Source organism: Elephas maximus, chromosome 20 (assembly GCF_024166365.1).
Source record: "Elephas maximus indicus isolate mEleMax1 chromosome 20, mEleMax1 primary haplotype, whole genome shotgun sequence".
NCBI lineage: Eukaryota > Metazoa > Chordata > Mammalia > Proboscidea > Elephantidae > Elephas > Elephas maximus.
The window spans coordinates 41,692,753-41,713,702 of record NC_064838.1 but is presented as its reverse complement, the minus strand read 5'-3'; the positions used below and the strand labels follow the sequence as shown (position 1 = coordinate 41,713,702).

General features: G+C 41.9%; 1 protein-coding gene across 2 annotated transcripts in view; it reads left to right on the top strand.

Annotated features, from left to right (window-relative positions):
* Positions 1-20,950, top strand: part of RAB7A (RAB7A, member RAS oncogene family) — a 79,491-nt gene that overhangs the window by 48,720 nt on the left and 9,821 nt on the right. The window contains exons 2-4 of one of the 2 annotated variants that reach the window (XM_049863152.1): positions 7,204-7,282; positions 9,461-9,521; positions 11,516-11,642. In XM_049863152.1, the coding sequence (XP_049719109.1) occupies positions 9,469-9,521; positions 11,516-11,642 (180 nt within the window). In that variant the 5' untranslated portion in view covers positions 7,204-7,282; positions 9,461-9,468. The remainder of the gene's footprint in view (positions 1-7,203; positions 7,283-9,460; positions 9,522-11,515; positions 11,643-20,950) is intronic. The other variant, XM_049863151.1, reaches the window with a different exon arrangement.

The window sequence follows — 20,950 nt, the reverse complement described above, 5'->3', positions numbered from 1 at the left end:
TTGTCGTTAGCTGCATCTGAGTCGGCCCCCAACTCGTGGCGATCCCATGCACGAAGGAGCAACCACCGCTCAGTCCTCTGCCATCCCTGTGATTGGTTGTGTATCAGACCGTCGTGATCCATGGGGAAGTAGATCACCGGGCCTTTCTTCTTAGTCACGAGGCACCGTTGAAACCTGATCAGCATCATAGCAACATGCAGGCCTCTACTTACAGACCTGGGAATTGACCCTAGATCGCCTGCATGAAAGGCAGGAATTCTGCCATTGAACCAGCAAGCCCTAAATGCAGATGAAGATTGAACTGTACATTCAAGTGTACTTTGTCTTCCGTGAGGAACAGGAATATTTAGCGATCAGAAAAGTTATTTGAAAAATCAACAGATTAGCATTTTTCTGTAAAATGGAAATTGCTTTTTAATTGTGTATAAAGGGACGTGCTTCCTTAAAGTCTCTCTAAAGTCTCAGAAAAACTTGGTAATATGTGTGTATATCCCTTTCAACTCCTACATGACCATTTTTACTCCATTGGGAGTCTGTTCTGGAAGATGAGGTGTAGGGATCTAATCTAAATTCTCACTAAAATATTTCTGGCTCTCACCATTTAGTGAATTGTTCATCCTTTTGCCATTGAATTTTCTAATGCCAGCTTTGTCAAATGTGTTCATTTCTCGGGCTTCCTATGGATCTGGAAAAGCCCAGGTGATACAGTGGTTAAGTGTTCGCTGCTAAGCAAAAGGTCAGCAGTTCAAACCCACCAGCTGCTCTGCAGGAGAAAGATGGGGCAGTCTGCTTCCATAAAGATTACAGCTTTAGAAACCCTGTGGGAGCAGTTCTACTCTGTCCTATGGTGTCGCTGTAAGGTAGAATCAACTCGACAGTAATGGGTTTTATTGATCTGTTTAGTCTTATTCCAGCCTTGCACTATTACTGCTGTATTTTTATAGCACATTTTCTGAGACCCTTTGGTGCAAGGCACCCAACATTACTCTTTTTTGGGGTGGGGGGGCAGGTGAAGGAAGGTATTCTTGTTCATGTATTTAAAAAAATAATTTTGTTGCTGATATTGTTGTTGAGAAGATACACAGCAAGAACATAAACCAACTGAAGTTTCTACATGTACGTTTCAGTGACAGAAGTTACGTTCTTTAAGTTGTGCAACCATCTTTAAGTTGTGCAACCATTCTCACCCTCTTTTTTGAGTTGTGCCTCCTTCATTAACATAAACTCACTCCCCATAAGTTTCTGTTGTCATTTTGATCCCATGTAGTTAGATTGTTCACGTATTTTTATGAAAAAAGTTAGAAATCATTTCATCAAATTGCAGAGAAGTTTTTCAACTGTTTAAATGAGGGAGAATTAGCATCTTTGCACTAAAGCTTCCTGCTTGGGAATGTCTCCCCATTTATTCAGTAAATTTTGTCTCAGTAAAATTTTCCTTGTTTAGGCCTCATGTCCCTCTCAATCCAGTGGTTGTAGTAGAAACTGGGAAAATCCTTCAGGAAAGTGAATTATCAAAAGCCGTCAAAATGTTTATACTTTTTAGATACAGTAGACTAAATGGGTAGCTCCTTTCTGGAGGTGAGATGAGAAGGCAGAGAAAGGGACAGGAGCTGGTTGAATGGACACGGGAAATCTGGGCAGAAAGGAGGAGTGTGCCATCACATTTCAAAGGAGAACAACTAGAGTCACATAGCAATGTGTGTATAAATTTTTGTATAAGAAACTAATTTGAGCTGTAAACTTTCACTTAAAGCACAATTAAAAAAATTGTTTATACTTTTGACTCAGGAACCCCATTCCTAAACAGTATCTGTGGGTTAAGAGTAATACAACCCTTTACCTGTGTGAAAATTTGTCTCTCCCATAACTTTCTTGCTCTTGTATCCCTGGGAACCAGATAAAAGCAGAATGTCAACTCTGTTGCTGGGCAGCGTTGCCATGATGCTTATGTTAGAATGTCCCCTGTTGGTAAATTGCATCTGGATGAGGAGGGAGGGACTTTAAATACCCAGTGGGAATGCCTGGGCTTTGCTGAGTGCTGACATGTGTACTTGGATATACCCTGTGGGGAGCCTGGGTGCTTTGCCTACCCAAACAAAAGAAAAAAAAAAACAAAGGAGCTGTTAAAAGAGATAGTGGCTCCTCTCAGGAACAAGGGTTCTAAGTCAGGGTGCCTCCTGCTTCCCCCAACCCTTGCATGTGAGTCCACACAGTCTCCTTGAACTTGAGCTGTACTGGTGTGTGGACTATTGCAAGAACTCCCACCGAAGATCACCTGTTGCTGCCCTGCCAGTAAGTGGAGTCCCAGCCTTCTCAGTAGACTGGTGCCAGGTGTGGCCTGTGATAGGCTTGTGAGTCTGAACGTTTATCACATCTAAACCACCACCCCACCCCACTCCCCAAGTGTTAATGTATCCCAAAGAAATGATCCCGCGGACATTCTTTGCACCATTGCTTGTTCCACATTTTTATATATTACATAAAGGGCAGAAATGGCTAATAAAATGCTTAATTTGCTCAAAGGAATATTAGCCAATAAATCTATAGTTTTGAAGAACTGAAAATGAGAATAAATTAATAATATGAGAGGAACAAAATACCAGATTGTATGCTGGGGATGTGCTCTTGATGTAGTGGGAATTTAGGCGATATCCATGTAGCATCCTCAGGTAGTTTCTTGGGGTTAATATGAGGAAAGTGGCTCAGGGGTGTGGTGCTCTGTTGCCCAAGAGGGTTGACCAAACAAGGGGGCCACACCAACTGCGTTGCCGGCCTGTGTGGGCAAAGACACAAAGGGAAGGAACAGAAATAAGATTTGTAGCTCTTAAAGTGTATTTCTTACGTGTTTTCTTTTGAATATTATTAAACAATGGAGCCCTGTCGGTGCAGTGATTGAAAGCTCCTTTGCAAACCAAGAGGTCAGCAGTTCGAATCCACCTGCCACTCCTTGGAAACTCTATGGGGCAGTTCTGTTCTGTTCCTGTAGGGTTGCTGTGAGGCGGAATCAACTTGATGGTAACAGCTTTTTTGGTTGGTAAACCAACAAAACTTAACAAACCAAGCTATGCAAATCCCTTTTCTCAATCTAAAAATCAGTGACTTTCTTAAATATTCCTTAAGAATATCTTTACAGATTTTCATCTTCTCTTCATCCCTTTCTTTAATTTGCCCTTATGTAGATTTAAAACTTGCCCAGAGTGTCATACTCTGAACTCTAGTTCAGAATGTGGTATCAGACTTTAGAGTGAGACTCGTTTGTTTTTTGGTTTTTGTTTTTCTTTGCTTCTTTCTTTCTGTTTCTCACTATTTCTTTTCCTTTTTATTGTGGTAAAATATAAATAACATAGTATTTACCATTTTAACCGTTTCAGTGGATAACACAGCGGCATTAAGAGGATTCACAGTGTTGTGTAATCATTACCCTGACTTCCATAGCTTTTTAATTATTCCAGACTGAAACTCTGTACCCATTAAACAATTATTCTCTATTCCCCCCTCCCCAGCCTCTGGTAAGCACTAATCTAACTTTTTGTCTCTTCATTTCCCATTCTAGATACTTCATATAAATGGAATCATAAATATTTGTTCATTTGTGTCTGGCTTATTTCACTTAGCACGTTTTCAGGGTTCATCCATGTTGTAGCATGTATTAGAACTAAATTCCTCTTTTTGGCTGAATAATATTCCATTGTATGTATATGAAGGAGCCCTGGTGGTACGGTGGTAAAGGTCTCTGTTGCAACAGAAAGGTCAGTGGTTCCAATCCACCAGCCACTACCTGGGAGAAAGATGCGGCACTCTGCTTCCTTAAAGATTTATAGCCTTGGAAACCCTGGGGGCAGTTCTAGTCTGTCCTATAGGGTAGCTGTGAGTCGGAATCTACTCAGCAGCAGTGAGTTTGGCTTTGGGGTATGTAATAACCACAATTTTGTTTGTCCATTCATCTGTTGATGGGCACCTGGGTTGTTTCCACCTTTTGGTTGTTATGAATAACGTTGCTGTGAACATTGGCCTATGAGCACCTGAGTCCCTATTTTCCACTCTTTTTGGAATATACCTAGGAGTGTAATTGCTGGGTTGTAACTTCTATGTTTAACATTTTAAGGAACTCCCAAAGTGTTTTTCACAGTGGTTGCACCATTCTGCATTCCTACCAGCAGTGCACAAGGGTTCCAATTTCTACACATCCTTGTCTACACTTATTATTTTCTGTTTTTTCTGATAATAGCCATCCTAGTAAGTGTGATGTGATATCTCATTGTGGTTTTGATTTTCATTTTCCATGAGTTGGAATCGTCTTGATGACAGTGGGTTTCGTTTTTTGATTTTTTAATGACTAATTAGATAGAGCATCTTTTCATGTGCTTATTGGTCGTTTTTGGAGCTCTGGTGGCACAGTGGTTAAGAACTCGGCTGCTAACCGAAAGTTAGCAGTTTGAATCCATGAGCCACTCGTTGGAAACCCTGTGGGTCAGCTCTACTCCTGCAGGGTCACTATGAATCAGAATCAACTTGATAGCAATGGGTTTTATTGGTCATTTGTCTGTTTTCTTCAGAAATGTCTCTTCAAATCCTTTGCCCTTTTTAATAGGGTTATTTTGTTGTAGTTGAGTTGTAGGAGTTCTTTTTATATCCTGGATACTAAATTCTTATCAGGTATATGATTTGCAGATATCATCTCCCAGTCTGTGGATTGTCTTTTCACTCTCTTGATAATGAAAGTAAAAGGAGGGAGGGACTATAGATACTCGTCGCACAAAAGTATTAAATCCTGGATGAAGTCCAATTTATTTAATTTTATTTATTTTTTGGCCTGTCCTTTGGTGTCGTATTTAAGAAACCATTGCGAAATCAAGGTCATGAAATTTTACCTCTATATTTTCTTCTAAGAGTTTATAGGTCTTAAGTATAGGTCTCTGATCTGTTTTGAGTTAAATCTTTGGATATGGTTTAAGGTAAGGGTCCAACTTCATTCTTCTGCATGTAGTTTTCAAGATTGTTTTGGCTATTTGGGGTCCCTTGAAATTCCATAAGAATGTCTGCAAAAACTACCACTGAGATTTTGATAGAGATTGCATTGAATCTATGTATCATTTTGGGTAGTATTGTTATTGTGACAATATTAAGTCTATCACTCCATGAACCTGGAATGTCTTTTTATTTATTTAGGTCTTGTTTCATTTCTTTCAGCAGTGTTTTGTAGTTTTCAGTGTCCGTGTCTTGTGCCTCCTTGGTTAGAATTATTCATAAGAATTTTGTTGTTTTGATGCTATAAATGAAATTGTTTTCTCAGTTTCCTTTTTGGACCATTCATTGCTAGTGTATAAAAATACAACTGATTTTTGTGTATGTGTTGGTTCTGTATCCTGCAACTTTGCTAAATTCATTGTTTGGTTCCTTTTTGAATTTTCTACCTCTTTATTGATGTTCCCTATTCATATATTGTGTAAAAAATGGCATGGCAGAGGCATCTGACCTCCTCTAACTTCACAAGGGGGAAGAAGAATCATTATCAACATCAACAGCCCAAAGCTGATTCCTGTTAGACAGAGGTCAGAAATGCCTCCTCTCTCCGCCCTTTTTACCAAATCTGATACTAGCCGTCTCTCCCACTGCTGGGTTTGATAATTCGTTGCAGTAGCTACACAGAACTCACAGACAATATTCACAATTATGGGGTTTATTAGGGAAGCAACAGGTTACAGTTTGGGATCAGAAATAACTCACAATACAGTTCTTTGATCAGGACAGCTTCTCAGGCCTCTCTTGGCCCTTCAGCCAGTTCTCTGTTCTGCTCAAGAAAGTGTTTATCTCCACCAGTAAGTGCCCAGAGGTAGCCCACCCCACCAGTAAGCCTTGGCCCAAAGGCGCTCAGGCTTCTGGCTCCATGGGCCGGCAAGCCTAGCTCTGCCAAGTGCCTGGAGGCACCCCATTTCACTGGGAAGCCCACTGTGCCATCTCCGGGTGGTCTCCTGATTCTGCTGCCTCTGCTGTCACAGTTTCTCTGCCATAGCTTCTTGCTGTCGTGCACCATTTCCAGTATTACAGCTCTCTCTCTCTCTGTTTCCTGGATCTCAGTGGTTCTCAGCACAGGGACCCTGGGTACAAAGAACATGCACCGTTCCTGTCTCTTATTCTTGGTAGTGAAGCCCCCCACTGCTCTGGAATTGGCTGTCTTTTAAGCCTTGCAGGGTGGCAAAACTGACCAGTCTCCTCGTTAGGGTTCCATATACCTTAGTTGCATGATCCCACCCCCACAGGGGTGCCATGCACCTTATTTGCATTATTATCATGCTGTCAAACTCTCTTGATGGGCCACAAGCACCTCATTTGCATAATCCCACCCAGTCATTTGGTGAGAGTTGAAAGACCATGAAGAGAAGGCCATATAAACACAATCCATGACTCCATGATTGTTTTGCTGGTTTCTTTTAGTCCTTTGTCCATGGTTTCCCTTAGCTCATTGAATATATTTAAGACAATTGATTTAACATCTTGTACTAGTAATTCCAGTGTTAATTCAAGCATAGTTTCTGTCAAATTTTGTCAGTGATCCACACTTTCCCATTTCTTTGTTTACACTGATTTTTTTGTCAAGAACTGGACATTCTGAGTATTAAGTCGTTACTGTAGAAATCAGATTCTCCCACTCCTCAAAGATTGCTGATGTTTGCTTATTGAGGGCTGCAGCTGTCCATTTGTGATTTTTCCAGACTATTTTTGCAACGTATGTATTTCTTGTATGTGGTCACTGAAGTTTCTGTTCTGTTATCTCTGCCATCAGCCAGTGACTTGACAAAGATTTCTTTAAATGTCTGACTCCAAATAGGTGGGAAAAAGTAAGGTTCTGTTGCTTTAAGTCTTCTGGTAGATGCTGCTAGAGGAATAGTTTGTGGCCCAGAAGGTCGATCCCTCAGGGAACAGCCAGACCAAGCAAAATGTAGTACCCTAAATTTGAGGGGAGGGAACAAGGTGTCTTCTGCCCACCCTGACACCATCCAGCCACTTCAGGAATGCAGCTGCTATCCCCACAGCCTCAGCAGGGCTGAGGAAGGGGGTGGGTGGGGGGTGTGATCACTGATTTGCACACACTACCCTCTTACCAAAGACTAGCAGCCTCCTCTTATCAAGCAAACCCTGGTTATAAGCAGCCAGTCAGGTTCCAGAATTCCAAAATAGTTGATTTCATATCTGTCTTTCCAGGTCATTTGGTTGCTTAGGTGGAGCTTCCTACTCTACCATCTTCTGTGACCTCACAGTGAGACAGTCCCTGGGGAGGAAGGTGGGTACTCATGGGGATCCACTGATATGGATGGTTTAGGGTATGCCTCTCACCACTGATAGGAAGAATCCTAGATGAGATGGAAAACTGAAAGAAGCAGGCTTTGCAGAACTCCAGCTCATCTTATACTGCCCCTTTTGCCACCTAACTAGCACTAGTGGGAACTTTACAGATGCACACTGGTGGACAGAGATATGGTATGTTCAGAATCTAGCTATGGACACGAGGCTGAAGACTTGAGACAGCTGACCCTTGGGGTACGTCATGGGGCCTGGTGTAAGTGCCTAAGAAACAGTTCCTCCAGGCTGACTCCACTTCCCACACTTGTTACCACAGCCACAAGAAACAGACTCTCAGAAACCACATAAGACAAAAACTTTCAAGGGCATAGAGCTCACTATCCCTGATTTGTGGAACTGTAGTCAGTTCTGGTGTTTCCTTTCAGTTTGTAGTCTTGGTGCAATACCACCTTTGGAAAAACAGGTGAAGAGTTGACAACCAAGCATCTGGAAGAGGGAGAGATAGCTTAATTACCTTGCCTAGGCTCTGTGACTTACTGGTTCTCATTGCCTTATGGACTCTGTGTTTGGTTGTTTGTTCATCTCAGCATTTGGCACACATTAAGATGATAACAGCCAACATTTATTAAACACTTAGAGTATTCTAGTCAGGTCCCTGAGTGGTACAAACAGTTTGTGCTCAACTGCTAATCGAAAGGTTGGAGGTTGGAACCCAACGACAGTGCCATGGAAGAAGGGCCCAGATGAGAATCAACTCAATGTCAATGGGTTTGGTTTTTTTTTTTGGTTTGTATTCTAGTCATTCTGGGCATTTTACTTATTCAGTCCTCACAGCATCCTTGAACTGTTATTCTCTATCTCCCTACCTTAACAGAGAGGTTAAATGACTTGCCCAAGATCACACAGCTAATAAATGGCAAAGCCAGAATAAAAACCCAGGTGGTCTGGGTTCAGTATTGCATGCGTAAGTGCACACCCATTGTAGGCAGTACTGTCAGCCTCACCCTTCAAGAAGCTAGGTGCCTAAAGATAAAACTAAAAAGTAGCTTTTCTATGACCCTGTCTGCCTTTCTTGTTCCCCCAAACTACAGAAGAATAAAAGGCTTTAACCAACTTAATTTCCTACTTTGTTTACATATAAACATTTATTTCTCCACCCCCACTGAAGGCAGAAGTTGGATGTTGACCCCTGCCTTGTCATTCCTAGTATTCTGCCCTGGCTGTTTAATGTCTGCTGGTGATGAAGGGCCAAAGCTAGGGGTTCTCAGAAGGCATACGTGTCATTTTTTAGAGTGCTCACATTCAATCTCGAATTCCCAATTCTGTGAGAGATTACAAGCCTCCCATTGGGAATCTCAGCTGTCGGAAGAGGAGTGTTCCTCCAGCGGGTCTTAGATAGGTCAGTAACATTGGGGTCAAGAATTTAGGATTCCAACTTCTCTGAAAGCCACTGAGTCAGTCTCTGAAGACTCAGAGGTAAATAAGACAGGAACCCTTCTTAGTATATAAATAGTCCACAGTGTGGTGAGTGGAGCAAAAAGTAGGCATCTTATTGTCTGGTCAGGGTCAGCGAAGGCTGCCCAAAAGGTTTTCTGGAAAAGGTGGTCTGGAGCTGCCAAGTCAAATATCACTCATGTACTAAACCAATATTTAATAATAATTCTCCAGTAGGCACTGGAGACACAGTATAGTATAAAACTGTCTTCGTGGAGATTATTAGAATAGAGAAGACAAATAAAATACATGAAACATCAAATAGTGATAAGTGTTCTGAAGAAAAACAAAGCAGGGTAAAGGCATGGAGAGCAAATGGGGAGGGGAGGAGTGCCAGTTTAGATGAAATGGTCACCTTTCTGAGGAAGTGATGTTTGCGCAGAGACCTGAATGAAGAGAAGGACTGAGCTGCTGAGTAAATGGGAGCATTATCCAAATTGCTGTTAGCAACGGCCAACTTGGAGAATACATTCTTTTGGACTGCTCACAGGGACAGGATGCTATTTTGCCCTTTATGAAGGCCCCCTGGGGGGTAGGAAAATAGCCAGCGGGAAGGCTCAGAGCACAGTGATATTGGGGCTGTTTAGATGTTTGTGCCAAGGGAAGTATGGTTCACCTTGGTATTTCCATCACTCTCACAGTGCTTTCTCCTTTCCTCTTTCAGTTTGAAGGATGACCTCTAGAAAGAAAGTGTTGCTGAAAGTTATCATCCTGGGAGATTCTGGGTAAGTGTTCCATTGAATCAGAGATAACAGATTGGCTTGGGTTTAAGCTTGATGGCCTTGAAGCCTCTGCCTTCCACCCTGACATTTGCCACTTCCTTCTCTAATAGTGGTGGTGTAGGGCCTTTGGTCTACCCGCCGGTTTGAAACACAGCAGAAATTTGCATGAGCCCTTGTTATGTTACCCTTCTTTCTCTGACTTTTAGCGTGATTTTGGGGAAGGGTGGCTATTTGAACTCATGTAAACCCTGGTGGCATAGTGGTTAAGTGCTCCGGCTGCTAACCAAAAGGTCGGTGGTTCAGATCTGCCAGGCAGTCCTTGGAAACTCTATGGGGCAGTTCTGCTCTATTCCGTAGGGTCACCATGAGTCGGAATCGACTCAACGGCAAGGGTTTTGGAACTATTGATTGGCATTTTCATGGAATCCTTTTCCTCTAAGCTGGCTAGACTAGGGAGTTCTGTTTATTTAGATGTGTTGCCAGTGGCCTCATACCTATCAGATGTGGGTTTTGGCTACACTGTGCAGTACTTCCTACTGCTGTACCTGAATCAGACCTATATGCAGAAGAGCCTGGGACTGGGTTCCCATCCTAGCCGTGGCTCTAGCCAGGTGACTCTTTAGTAGTTCATAAGATTCTGTAGCAGTGCTTTTCAGACTTGGCATCTGAAGTGCTCATGAAAGCATTCAGATGGTGGGAGCCTATACAGTAATAATAATAAATGCAGGTATTCTCCTCATTACAAAGATCCTTGCTCTTCCTTTAAAGAGCCAGTGATTTTTTTGTCCTGGCTGGCTTAATTTGAATCACCTGAGGAGCCCTAAAAACACTGCTAGTATCCACTCAGCCCCTGATTAATGGAGTAGGGCCTAGTAAAAAAAAAAAAAAAACTGCCATCGAGTCAATACCAACTCACAGCGACCCTATAGCACAGAGTAGAACTGCCCCATAGGGTTTCCAAGGCTGTAATCTTTACAGAAGCTGACTGCCACATCTTTCTCCCATGGAGCAGCTGGTGTGTTCAAACTGCTGACATTTTGGTTAGCAGCCAAGCTGGTAGGTAGTACTTAAACACACACACTCCAGGTGACTCTGATATGCTGCCAGGATTGAAACACACTGCTTTTAGGCCAGTGTTACCCAAGCCTCCTGAGAAAAATCACCAGAGCCTTAAGATTACAAATTTCCTGACTTCTCCCCTGGAAGTTCTGACTCAGGTGGCCTGAGTTGGAGAACACTCCCTTAGGCTATGTCTGTACTTTCAGATCCTTCAGACCTTCTGCTTATGAAAAAACTAACGTGTTCCTTTGGGGAAAGGAAGGTGACACTGTTGGCTATGAGGACGATTTCTGTGTTATCTTTAGGGGCTTTTACCTGCCCCAGCCTCATCACAAACTGTCACGCATTGTCTCTTGCTGAGTCTTCTTACTGAAAAACATCTGTGGAGGAGCATCCTTTGAGGTAGATTCTGGTTTGGTGGAATATTGGTGCTTTATGTGCTTTAGACCTTAAGCTTTGTAGAGCAGAAAAGTTGGCTGACTGACGTGTGTCTGCTTGAAGCCAGTGGCCTCCTGCTGTATTACTTCATCAGACTTTATAGTAACCACTAAATGAAGAAACATCCGAGACTGCAGTGAAATTTTTTGAATAGTGGAGCGAACTTACTGCTGTCACTTCTTTTAGAAGGAGAATATTTGCTGGCATCCTTCTCGAAGGGGGAAAAAATACTAGATTCTGCCATCCAAGTTGCCTGTACCAACATTTTGGAGCAGCTTTTCAACATCTGGTCCACATCTGTACCTTGTATTTTTATCCCAAGAGAAAGTACAACCCTAAAATGAGTAATGTTGGGAGGTTTGCTGGCTTCGTCCTCTATTTTGAGGGCAATTCCATGTTGTCCTCAAAACAGGCAGGTTCCTTTTAAAGCTGCAAATATAAGAATTAGTTTTCAGTCCCTTCCTATTTGGCTTATACTTGTGGTTTTTCTCCAATTTCAGAGTCGGTAAGACATCGCTCATGAACCAGTATGTGAACAAGAAATTCAGCAATCAGTACAAAGCCACAATAGGAGCAGACTTTCTGACAAAGGAGGTGATGGTGGATGACAGACTAGTTACAATGCAGGTAAGTACTCATCTCAGCTTTGCTAACCAAGCCTGTTTGTTCGTTTAGTCTCAATCCTTTTTTTACTTCATGCCCAGGCATTTTTCTTCCCTCTTCTTCGAATCCCACTACTATATTCACAGTTAAATGGTTGTACGTAGGGGTATCAAATAAAATACAAGACACCCAGTTAAATTTGAATTTCAGATAAACAGTGAATAGTTTTCTAGTATAATCAGATGTTAAGTATTTAGTGCAAGTATGTCCCAAATATTGTCCGAGATACAGTAAAAAGACACTAAAAATTATTTGTTGCTTATCTGAAATTCTAATTTAACTGCAGTTTCTGTCTTCTGTTGTTGTTTTTTAGGTTCCCCCCCCCCCTCTAAATTTGGCAGCCTACAGGTTTCTGTCTTGTGTCTCCAAAATGTCTATTTTATCCTTGCTCAGTGCTTTAGGTAAAAAATCTTTGTGTCTGTCCTAAGTTCTTACAGCGGCTGTTAAAAGTAGCTTCCCTAATTTTCTTTCCTGTATTTTTCCTACTTTTATTCTGTGATTTATCCTATGTATATATAACCTCCAAAGTTTTTATTAAGCCAGTCTACTTTTTCATTTACCAGCTTAATCTTTCAAGGGCTTTCCTTTCAACAGCTAGGATAAGATAACAGATTCCTTAGCATAGCCTTTTGAATGCCTTCATATTCTGATTACAAATGTTTCCTCCTTTTTTTGTCTCTTGCCTTCCAGATCAGGTTCTGCTCTTATAAACCTGTCCTTGCACATGTCTCTGTTTGTCAGGAAAATTAGAAAAACCAAATGCATTGACTTCGAGTCAATTCCGACTCACAGTAACCCTATAGGACAGAGTATAACTGCTCCATAGAGTTCCAAGGAGTGCCTCATGGATTCAAACTGCCAGCCTTTTGGTTAGCAGCCATAGCACTTAACCACTACACCATCACGGTTTCCCTGTTTGTCCAGGAAGTCCCATCTGTCACATCCATGCCCACCCTGAAGTCTCTAACTTTTAGCTCAAATGTCACCTTTTGACAACTACCTACATGGCAATTTTTCCTTCCTATATTATATAAATGCTTTCCCCAAGAGACTAAGCCTCTAGACGTCAAATACAAGATCTTATCCCATTGTAGTCCTGGCAGACACCTGGAAAATAGTAGGGGCGGAAATGTTTGGATGAAATATAGGTTAAAGGTAGAAAAGTTTTTGTATATGTTGATCTTAAGCTGACCTGCTCCCAGAGAATAAGGACTCGTGACACTATACTTGACACTTGACTTGAATTTCTAGGACAGAGCTAACATGGATCTTCCCACTCCCTGCCTCAACCTCACATACACATCTCACTGCTATCAAGTTGATTCCAACTCATAGCAACCATAGAAAACAGAGTAGAACTGCCCATTGGGTTTCCAAGGCCATAAATCTTCACAGAAGCAGACTGCCACATCTTTGTCCCACTGAGTAGATGGTGGGTTCAAAGCACTGACCTTCTGGTTAACAGCTGAGCACTTTAACCACTGTGCCACCAGGGCTTCTCACATACACACAGACATGCTCAAAGTATAACTAGTATTACTAAATAAGCCAAGCAGCTGCCTTTGAGTCAGTTCCAACTCATGGCAGTCCCATGTGTGTTAGAGTAGAACTTTGCTCCACAGGGTTTTCAGTGTCTGATGTTTTGGAAGTAGATCACCAGGCTTTCTTTCAAGGCCCTTGGTGGACTCAAACCTCTAGTCTTTTGGTTAGCAGCCAGGTGCATTAACGGTTTCCACTACCCAGAGACTCCTGATTAAACCAAGCTTGAAAGAAAAGGAAATTTCAAGATTTGGCAGGAATGAAGAGGGAACTGAAAGCTAGTGATAATTCCAGGCCCTGCCATGGTGATCTGAGAGTTTATAACTAGACTAGAGTTTTATCAGTTATGCAGGAGCAAAAGATGTGAGTGCACAAGGTTGTGGAGCTAGAACTGAGAATCTCTGTATACAAACACACACAGCTATCTAGGGCTTTGGAAGAATGTTCCCTCAGTGAAAGTAGGACTGGAAGACCTTGGCTGAAATAAGTTGCAGAGCTTATGTTGAAAGTATAGGCTTGGGGCTTTGCTTCATTGTCTCCTTATTGGAAAATCCCAGACCCCATATCCACGTGTGTAGATTCTAAATTTACACTCTGCGTGATGTAGAAATCTGTGTCATGAAGAATTTAACATAAACCTCTGTCACTCCTGGCAAAAATAACAATAAAACCCCTCTATAGGAACGCTTACAGTCTCAGGACAGAACAACTAATCTATGAAGATGAGCTCATAGCCACATGAGGAAATAACATACCACAAGAAATGTTCACAATGACTAGAGATTTTTTTTTAAAAAAAGGAATAGAAACCATTATGGAAAGGAATACTATAAAACATGAGGATATGGAAAACTTAGAACTTCAAGAAGTGAAAAAAGTTATTAAAGTAAATGAGCAGTTAAATATTAAACACAGCTGAAGAAAATGGTAAACTATAAGAGCTGAGCAAATTATCTAGAAGAAAATCCAGAACAGCAGAATACAGAACAACCAGAGAGAAAAGACAGATTACTTTTACAGGAGCAGCAGTTAGACTGACGAATTCTTAACAGCAACAGAGGCCAAAAGGTAATGGAATAACTTCAGGGTGCTGGGGCAAAATACCACCTCAAGATTCTACATGTGTACCAGCCAAACTAAAAGCTACTTCTGGTGCCAGGAGAACTAGACCTGTAGAACCAAGCTGTGGTTTTAATAGCCACGTGGGCCAAGGGATTCAGAAGTCTGAGCCCAGTCCCTGCTGGGTTGGGGCCATTATAATAGAGCCATACACGCACTTCCAGCTGAAACCCTAGAGTGCTGCTCTCATGAAGTAAGCCACATCTGGAGAACCATGGTGCACTGAGCAGAGTCTGGAAACAACCTCTCGTGTTCCTGGGAGGATGAAACTAAAGACTAGCCCTTGTGCTTTGGCAGCCAAACTTGTGTTGCTGGGTTAGTGTTCTTAGACTTCAGTGTCCCTATGAATCACTGGAATCTTGTTGATAAGCAGATTTTGACTCAGTAAGATTGAGTTGGAGGCCTGAGCTTCTGTACAGGCTCCTGGGTGATGCCGATGCCTTTGGTGAGAGAGCCACGCTGAGCAATAAGGGTCTAAGGAATTGCATGTGAAATTATTTTAGAATGGTTCTGCACTGTTAGTGCCATTAGAAGACTAAAATTTAATGAAAATTATCTCTGGAAGAAATCTTCATCCTAAATTTTGAAGAATCCCATATATTTTTCAAGAGCTTTTAGCAGCTCACAATAAAAGATAATCAAAATAAGAAAACAAGAGCTCATGAGAAAGAACCAGTAGAAATCTAGCTGTTAAGTCCAGTGTGCTTGCTATAGTTAAAGAAATAAGGCAGTCTGGGTGGCATAAATGGTTTGCAGTTGACTACTACCCTAAAAGTTGGTACTTCATACCCACTCAGCAGTGCCACAGAAGAAAGGCCTGGCAGTCTGCATCCATAAAGATTAAAACCTCTTCCTGCTGAGTCGATTCTGACTCATAGCAACCCTGTAGGACAGAGTAGCACTACCCCATATGGTTTCCAAGGCTGTATACGAAAGCAGATTGCCGCATCTTTCTCCCACAGAGCCGCTGGTATATTCAAACTGCCTACCTTTCATTTAGCAGCTGAGTGCTTAGCCACTATGCCATTGGGGCTCCTTTTCCATAAAAATTATAGACAAGAAAAGCCTGTGGAGTTCAGTCCTACTGTGTAACACATGGGGTCACCATGAGTTGGCATTGACTCAACAGCAGTGGGGTTTTTTGTTTTGTTTTACATATCTGCAGAGAGGAAATTAGGCAACATAGATTTTGGGGGAAAAAAGCAAATTCTAAAAATGAAATATAGTAAACAAAATTGAAAATCCAGAGAATGGTTTTGGCAGAAGATAAGCCCCACCAGAAGAGGGTTGGTAGGAAGAAATGGCATGGGAGATATAAAAGAAAAGTAAAGACAGGATTCAGTGAGAATTTCTGACACGCCTTTAATGAGAGTCTCAGAAGAAGAGAAGAAAGACTAGATCAAAGGTAATATTTGCTAAGAATTTTCCAGAATCCCCATGGCACCTGTCCACAGATTCAGGAAGCCCAGATTCCAAGAAGGTTAGATGAAAAGAAATCTACATAAATCATAATGAAATTGCAAAAAACAAACAAACTTACAAGCAACTGGAGGAAATACGATGACCTTTAAAGGGCAACCCACCACCCATGTTAGTTTCTCCTGCTGTGTTGGCTTGCATGCTGCTATGATGCTGGGAGGTAATACCAGCAGGGTCACCTTTGGTAGACAGGTGTCATTGGAGCTTCCAGACTATAAAATAGACTAGGAAGAAATGCCTGGGAATGCCCCCCACATGTCTGTCAGTTTGTCATATTGTGGGGGTTGCATGTTGCTGTGATGCTGGAAGCTTTGCCACCGGTATTCGGATACCAGCAGGGTCACCTATAGAGGACAGGTTTCAGTTGAGCTTCCAGACTAAGACAGACTAGGAAGAAGGACCCGGCAGTCTATTTCTGAAAGGCATTAGCCAGTGAAAACCTTATGAATAGCAGAGGAACATTGTCTGATACAGTGCTGGAAGATGAGCCCCCCAGGTTGGAAGGCACTCAAAAGATGACTGGGGAAGAGCTGCCTCCTCAAAGGAGACTCAACCTTAATGACGTAGATGGAGTAAAACTTTCAGGACCTTCATTTGCTGATGTGGCGTGACTCAAAATGAGAAGAAACAGCTGCAAACATCTATTAATAATTGGAACCTGGAATGTACAAAGTATGAATCTAGGAAAATTGGAAATCATCAAAAATGAAATGGAACGCATAAACATCAATATCCTAGCCATTAGTGAACTGAAATGGACTGGTATTGGGCATTTTGAATCGGACAATCATGTAGTCTACTATGCTGGGAATGACAACTTGAGGAATGGTGTTGCATTCATCGCCAAAAAGAGCATTTCAAGATATATCCTGAAGCACAACACTGTCAGTGGTAGGATAATATTCACATACGTACAAGGAAGACCAGTTAATACGACTGTTTTTCAAACTTACGCACCAACCACTAGGGCCAAAGATGAAGAAATAGAAGATTTTTATCAGCTGCTGCAGTCTGAAATTGATCGAACATGCAATCAAGATGCGTTGATAATTACTGGTGATTAGAATGTGAAAGTTGGAAACAAAGAAGAAGGATCAGTAGTTGGAAAATATGGCCTTGGTGATAGAAACAATGCCGGAGATCGAATGATAGAATTTTGCAAGACCAACGACTAAATCTTCACTGCAAATACCTTCTTTCACCAACATAAACGGCAACTGTACACATGGACCTCGCCAGATTGAACACACAGAAATCAAACTGACTACATCTGTGGAAAGAGACGATGGTAAAGCTCAATATGATCAGTCAGAATAAGGCCAGGGGCCGACTGTGGAACAGACCACCGATTGCTCATATGCAAGTTCAAGTGGAAACTGAAGAAAATCAGAGCAAGTCCACGAGAGTCAAAATATGACCTTGAGTATATCCCATCTGAATTTAGAGACCATCTGAAGAATAGATTTGACGCATTGAACACTAGTGACCGAAGACCAGACGAGTTGTGGAATGACATCAAGGACATCATCCATGAAGAAAGCAAGAGGTCACTGTGAAAAGACAGGAAAGAAAGAAAGACCACGATGGATGTCAGAGGAGACTCTGAAACTTGCTCTCAAATGTCGAGCAGCTAAAGCAAAAGGAAGAATTGATGAAGTAAAAGAACTGAACAGAAGATTTCAAAGGGCGGCTCGAGAAGACAAAGTAGAGTATTATAATGACATGTGCAAACAGCTGGAGATAGAAACCCAAAAGGGAAGAACACACTCGGTGTTTTTCAAGCTGAAAGAACTGAAGAAAAAATTCAAGCCTCGAGTTGCAATAGTGAAGGATTCCATGGGGAAAATATTAAACAACGCAGGAAGCATCAAAAGAAGATGGAAGGAATACACAGAGTCATTAAACCAAAAAGAATTAGTCGATGTTCAACCATTTCAAGATGTGGCATATGATCAGGAACCAACGGTACTGAAGAAAGAAGTCCAAGCTGCTCTGAAGGCATTGGCGAAAAACAAGGCTCCAGGAATTGATGGAATATCAATTGAGGTGTTTCAACAAACAGATGCAGCGCTGGAGGTGCTCACTCATCTGTGCCAAGAAATCTGGAAGACAGCTTCCTGGCCAACTGACTGGAAGAGATCCATATTTATGCCTATTCCCAAGAAAGGTGATGTAACCGAATGTGGAAATTATAGAACAATATCAATATCACACGCAAGTAAAATTTTGCTGAAGATCATTCAAAAACGACTGCAGCAGCATATCGACAGGGAACTGCCAGAAATTCAGGCCAGTTTCAGAAGAGGATGTGGAACCAGGGATATCATTGCTGATGTCAGATGGCTCCTGGCTGAAAGCAGAGAATACCAGAAGGATGTTTACCTGTGTTTTATTGACTATGCAAAGGCATTCTACTCTGTGGATCATAACAAACTATGGATAACATTGGGAAGAATGGGAATTCCAGAACACTTAATTGTGCTCATGAGGAAACTTTACATAGATCAAGAGGCAGTTGTTTGGACAGAACAAGGGGTTACTGATTGGTTTAAAGTCAGAAAAGGTGTGCTCCAGGGTTGTATTCTTTCACCATACCTATTTAATTGGTATGCTGAGCAAATAATACAGGCAGCTGGACTACATGAAGAAGAACGGGGCATCAGGATTAAAGGAAGACTCATTTAACAACCTGCGTTATGAAGATGACACAACCTTCCTTGCTGAAAGTGAAGAGGACTTGAAACACTTACTAATGAAGATCAAAGACCACAGCCTTCAACATGAACATGAACTAACCTCAACATGAAGAAAACGAAAACCCTCACAACTGGAGCAATGAGCAACATCATGATAAACAGAGAAAAGATCGAAGTTGTCAAGGATTTCATTTTACTTGGATCCACAGTCAACAGCCATGGAAACAGCAGTCAAGAAATCAAAAGACGCATTGCATTGTGTAAATCTGCTGCAAAGGACCTCCTTAAAGTGTTGAAGAGCAAAGATGTCACCTTGAAGACTAAGGTACGCCTGACCCAAGCCATGGTATTTTCAATCACATCATATGCATGTGAAAGCTGGACAGTGAATAAAGAAGACTGAAGAAGAGTTGACGCCTTTGAATCGTGGTGTTGGCGAGGAATATTGAATATACCACGGACTGCCAAAAGAACGAACAAATCTGTCTTGGAAGAAGTGCAGCCAGAATGCTCCTTAGAGGCAAGGATGGCGAGACTGTGTCCTACATGCTTTGGACATGTTGTCAGGAGGGATCAGTCCCCGGAGAGGGACATCATGCTTGGCAGAGTACAGGGTCAGCGGAAAAGAAGAAGACCCTCAACGAGGTGGATTGACACAGTACAGGGTCAGCGGAAAAGAAGAAGACCCTCAACGAGGTGGATTGACACAGTGACTGCAACAATGAGCTCAAGCATAACAACAATTGTAAGGATGGCGCAGGACCGGGCAGTGTTTCGTTCTGTTGTGCATATGGTTGCTATGAGTCGGAACCGACTCGACGGCACCTAACAACAACAACAGGAAGAAGTGCCTGGCAATTTACTTCTGAAATTTAAAATTAGGCGGTGAAAACCTTATGAATCACAGCAGAATGTTGTCTGATACAGTGCTGGAAGATGAGCTCCCTAGGTTGGAAGGTATTGAAAATGCGCGATGGATGCAACAGTAACCAGCAGTGGAGAAGATGAGGGACCCGGTGGTGTTTCGTTATTTTGTACATTTCGTCACCATGAGTCAGAGCCAATTTGACGGCAACTAATAACAGGAAAAGCAACAATGAAGCTGATAGTTGATGTCTCAAACTTAGTGGAACTCGAAAGTCAGTGAATGTATTCTGAAAGAAAATAACAGTACAGGCAGTCCCTGGATTACAAACGAGCTTCATTCCTAAATCTGTCTTTATGTTGAATTTATACATAAATCAGAACAGTTAGGTACGGTTCATATTTAACCTGCTGGTCTGCCACACAGAGCAGAGCAGCAGTGCTTGGGGCACCAGGATGGTGAGGCCGGCCCTTTCCAAGCTCTGAGGGAGGTTCATGTGGGCTTTTTAGTCGTTGCTGCAGGCCACGGCTGGGTGCACCATGTCATGGGAGCCCACCCCACCAGTGGCCACCCAAGTACCCCGTGTGGCACCTGTTCATACCCAGGAAGTGTGGCCCGTTGTGGGAGCCTGGGGGACCCGACACCAAGTCAATTTTTTCCTGAAAGGCCTTACGGGGGGTTCGTTCGTAACTACAGGTCACATATAAATCAAGTCAGACCCAGGGATCGTTTGTATTCTAAATATACGTGTATGTATTTGTAGAACGATAACACTAATGTTAAGAATATGTAACTTGCAAACTGGTATAAGGGAATCAAAATTGGAACTATGCAACTTAATGTGTAGGAAAAAATTAGTAACTTTTCAAGTTTCTTATATTGTTGAGGAAGAAGCTAGAAATAACTAATATTAAACACTAAATGAAATCAAGTATGCATGAAAAATTAAAAGGTAATACTATGAAGTGACAGTAATTTAAATAGTGTGGTATTGGTACACAGATACACAGATAGCCCAAGAGAACAGAAGGCATATAACGGCATGCAGAGCTGGACATGCAGCAGAGAGGGGGCTTTGCGGAGCGGGGGGAGCAGGAAGAGTTATTAGTAAACAGGGCTGGGCCAGTGCCTTTCCATTGGGGTGGAGGTAGCGATGAATTCAAAACCTGAATGTGGAAAAAATATAAAATGAAAACTTTTAAAAACAAAAATAGATAATATACTTTACCTTAGGGAAGGGAAGTATTTAAAAAAGAGAAAGCATAAATCATAAAATTAAAGATTGATAGGAGACCACGTTAAATCAAACATCTGTGAATAACAAGATTCCCAATAACAAAGGAAATCATAGACCAGGAGAAAATAGTGCTAATGCTTAGCTGACAAACCCTTAGTATACAGACAACCTAGTGGACAACAGCAAAAGACTTGAACAGGCAATTAACAGAAGAAACCATAACGGCTAGTATCTTGACTTCAGAGAATTGTAAAATTAAAATGCTGTCAGATCTCTAGAATCTAGGGAGTAGAACATTGCCGAGCTGATGGTAGGAGTGTATTCATACAGCCACATC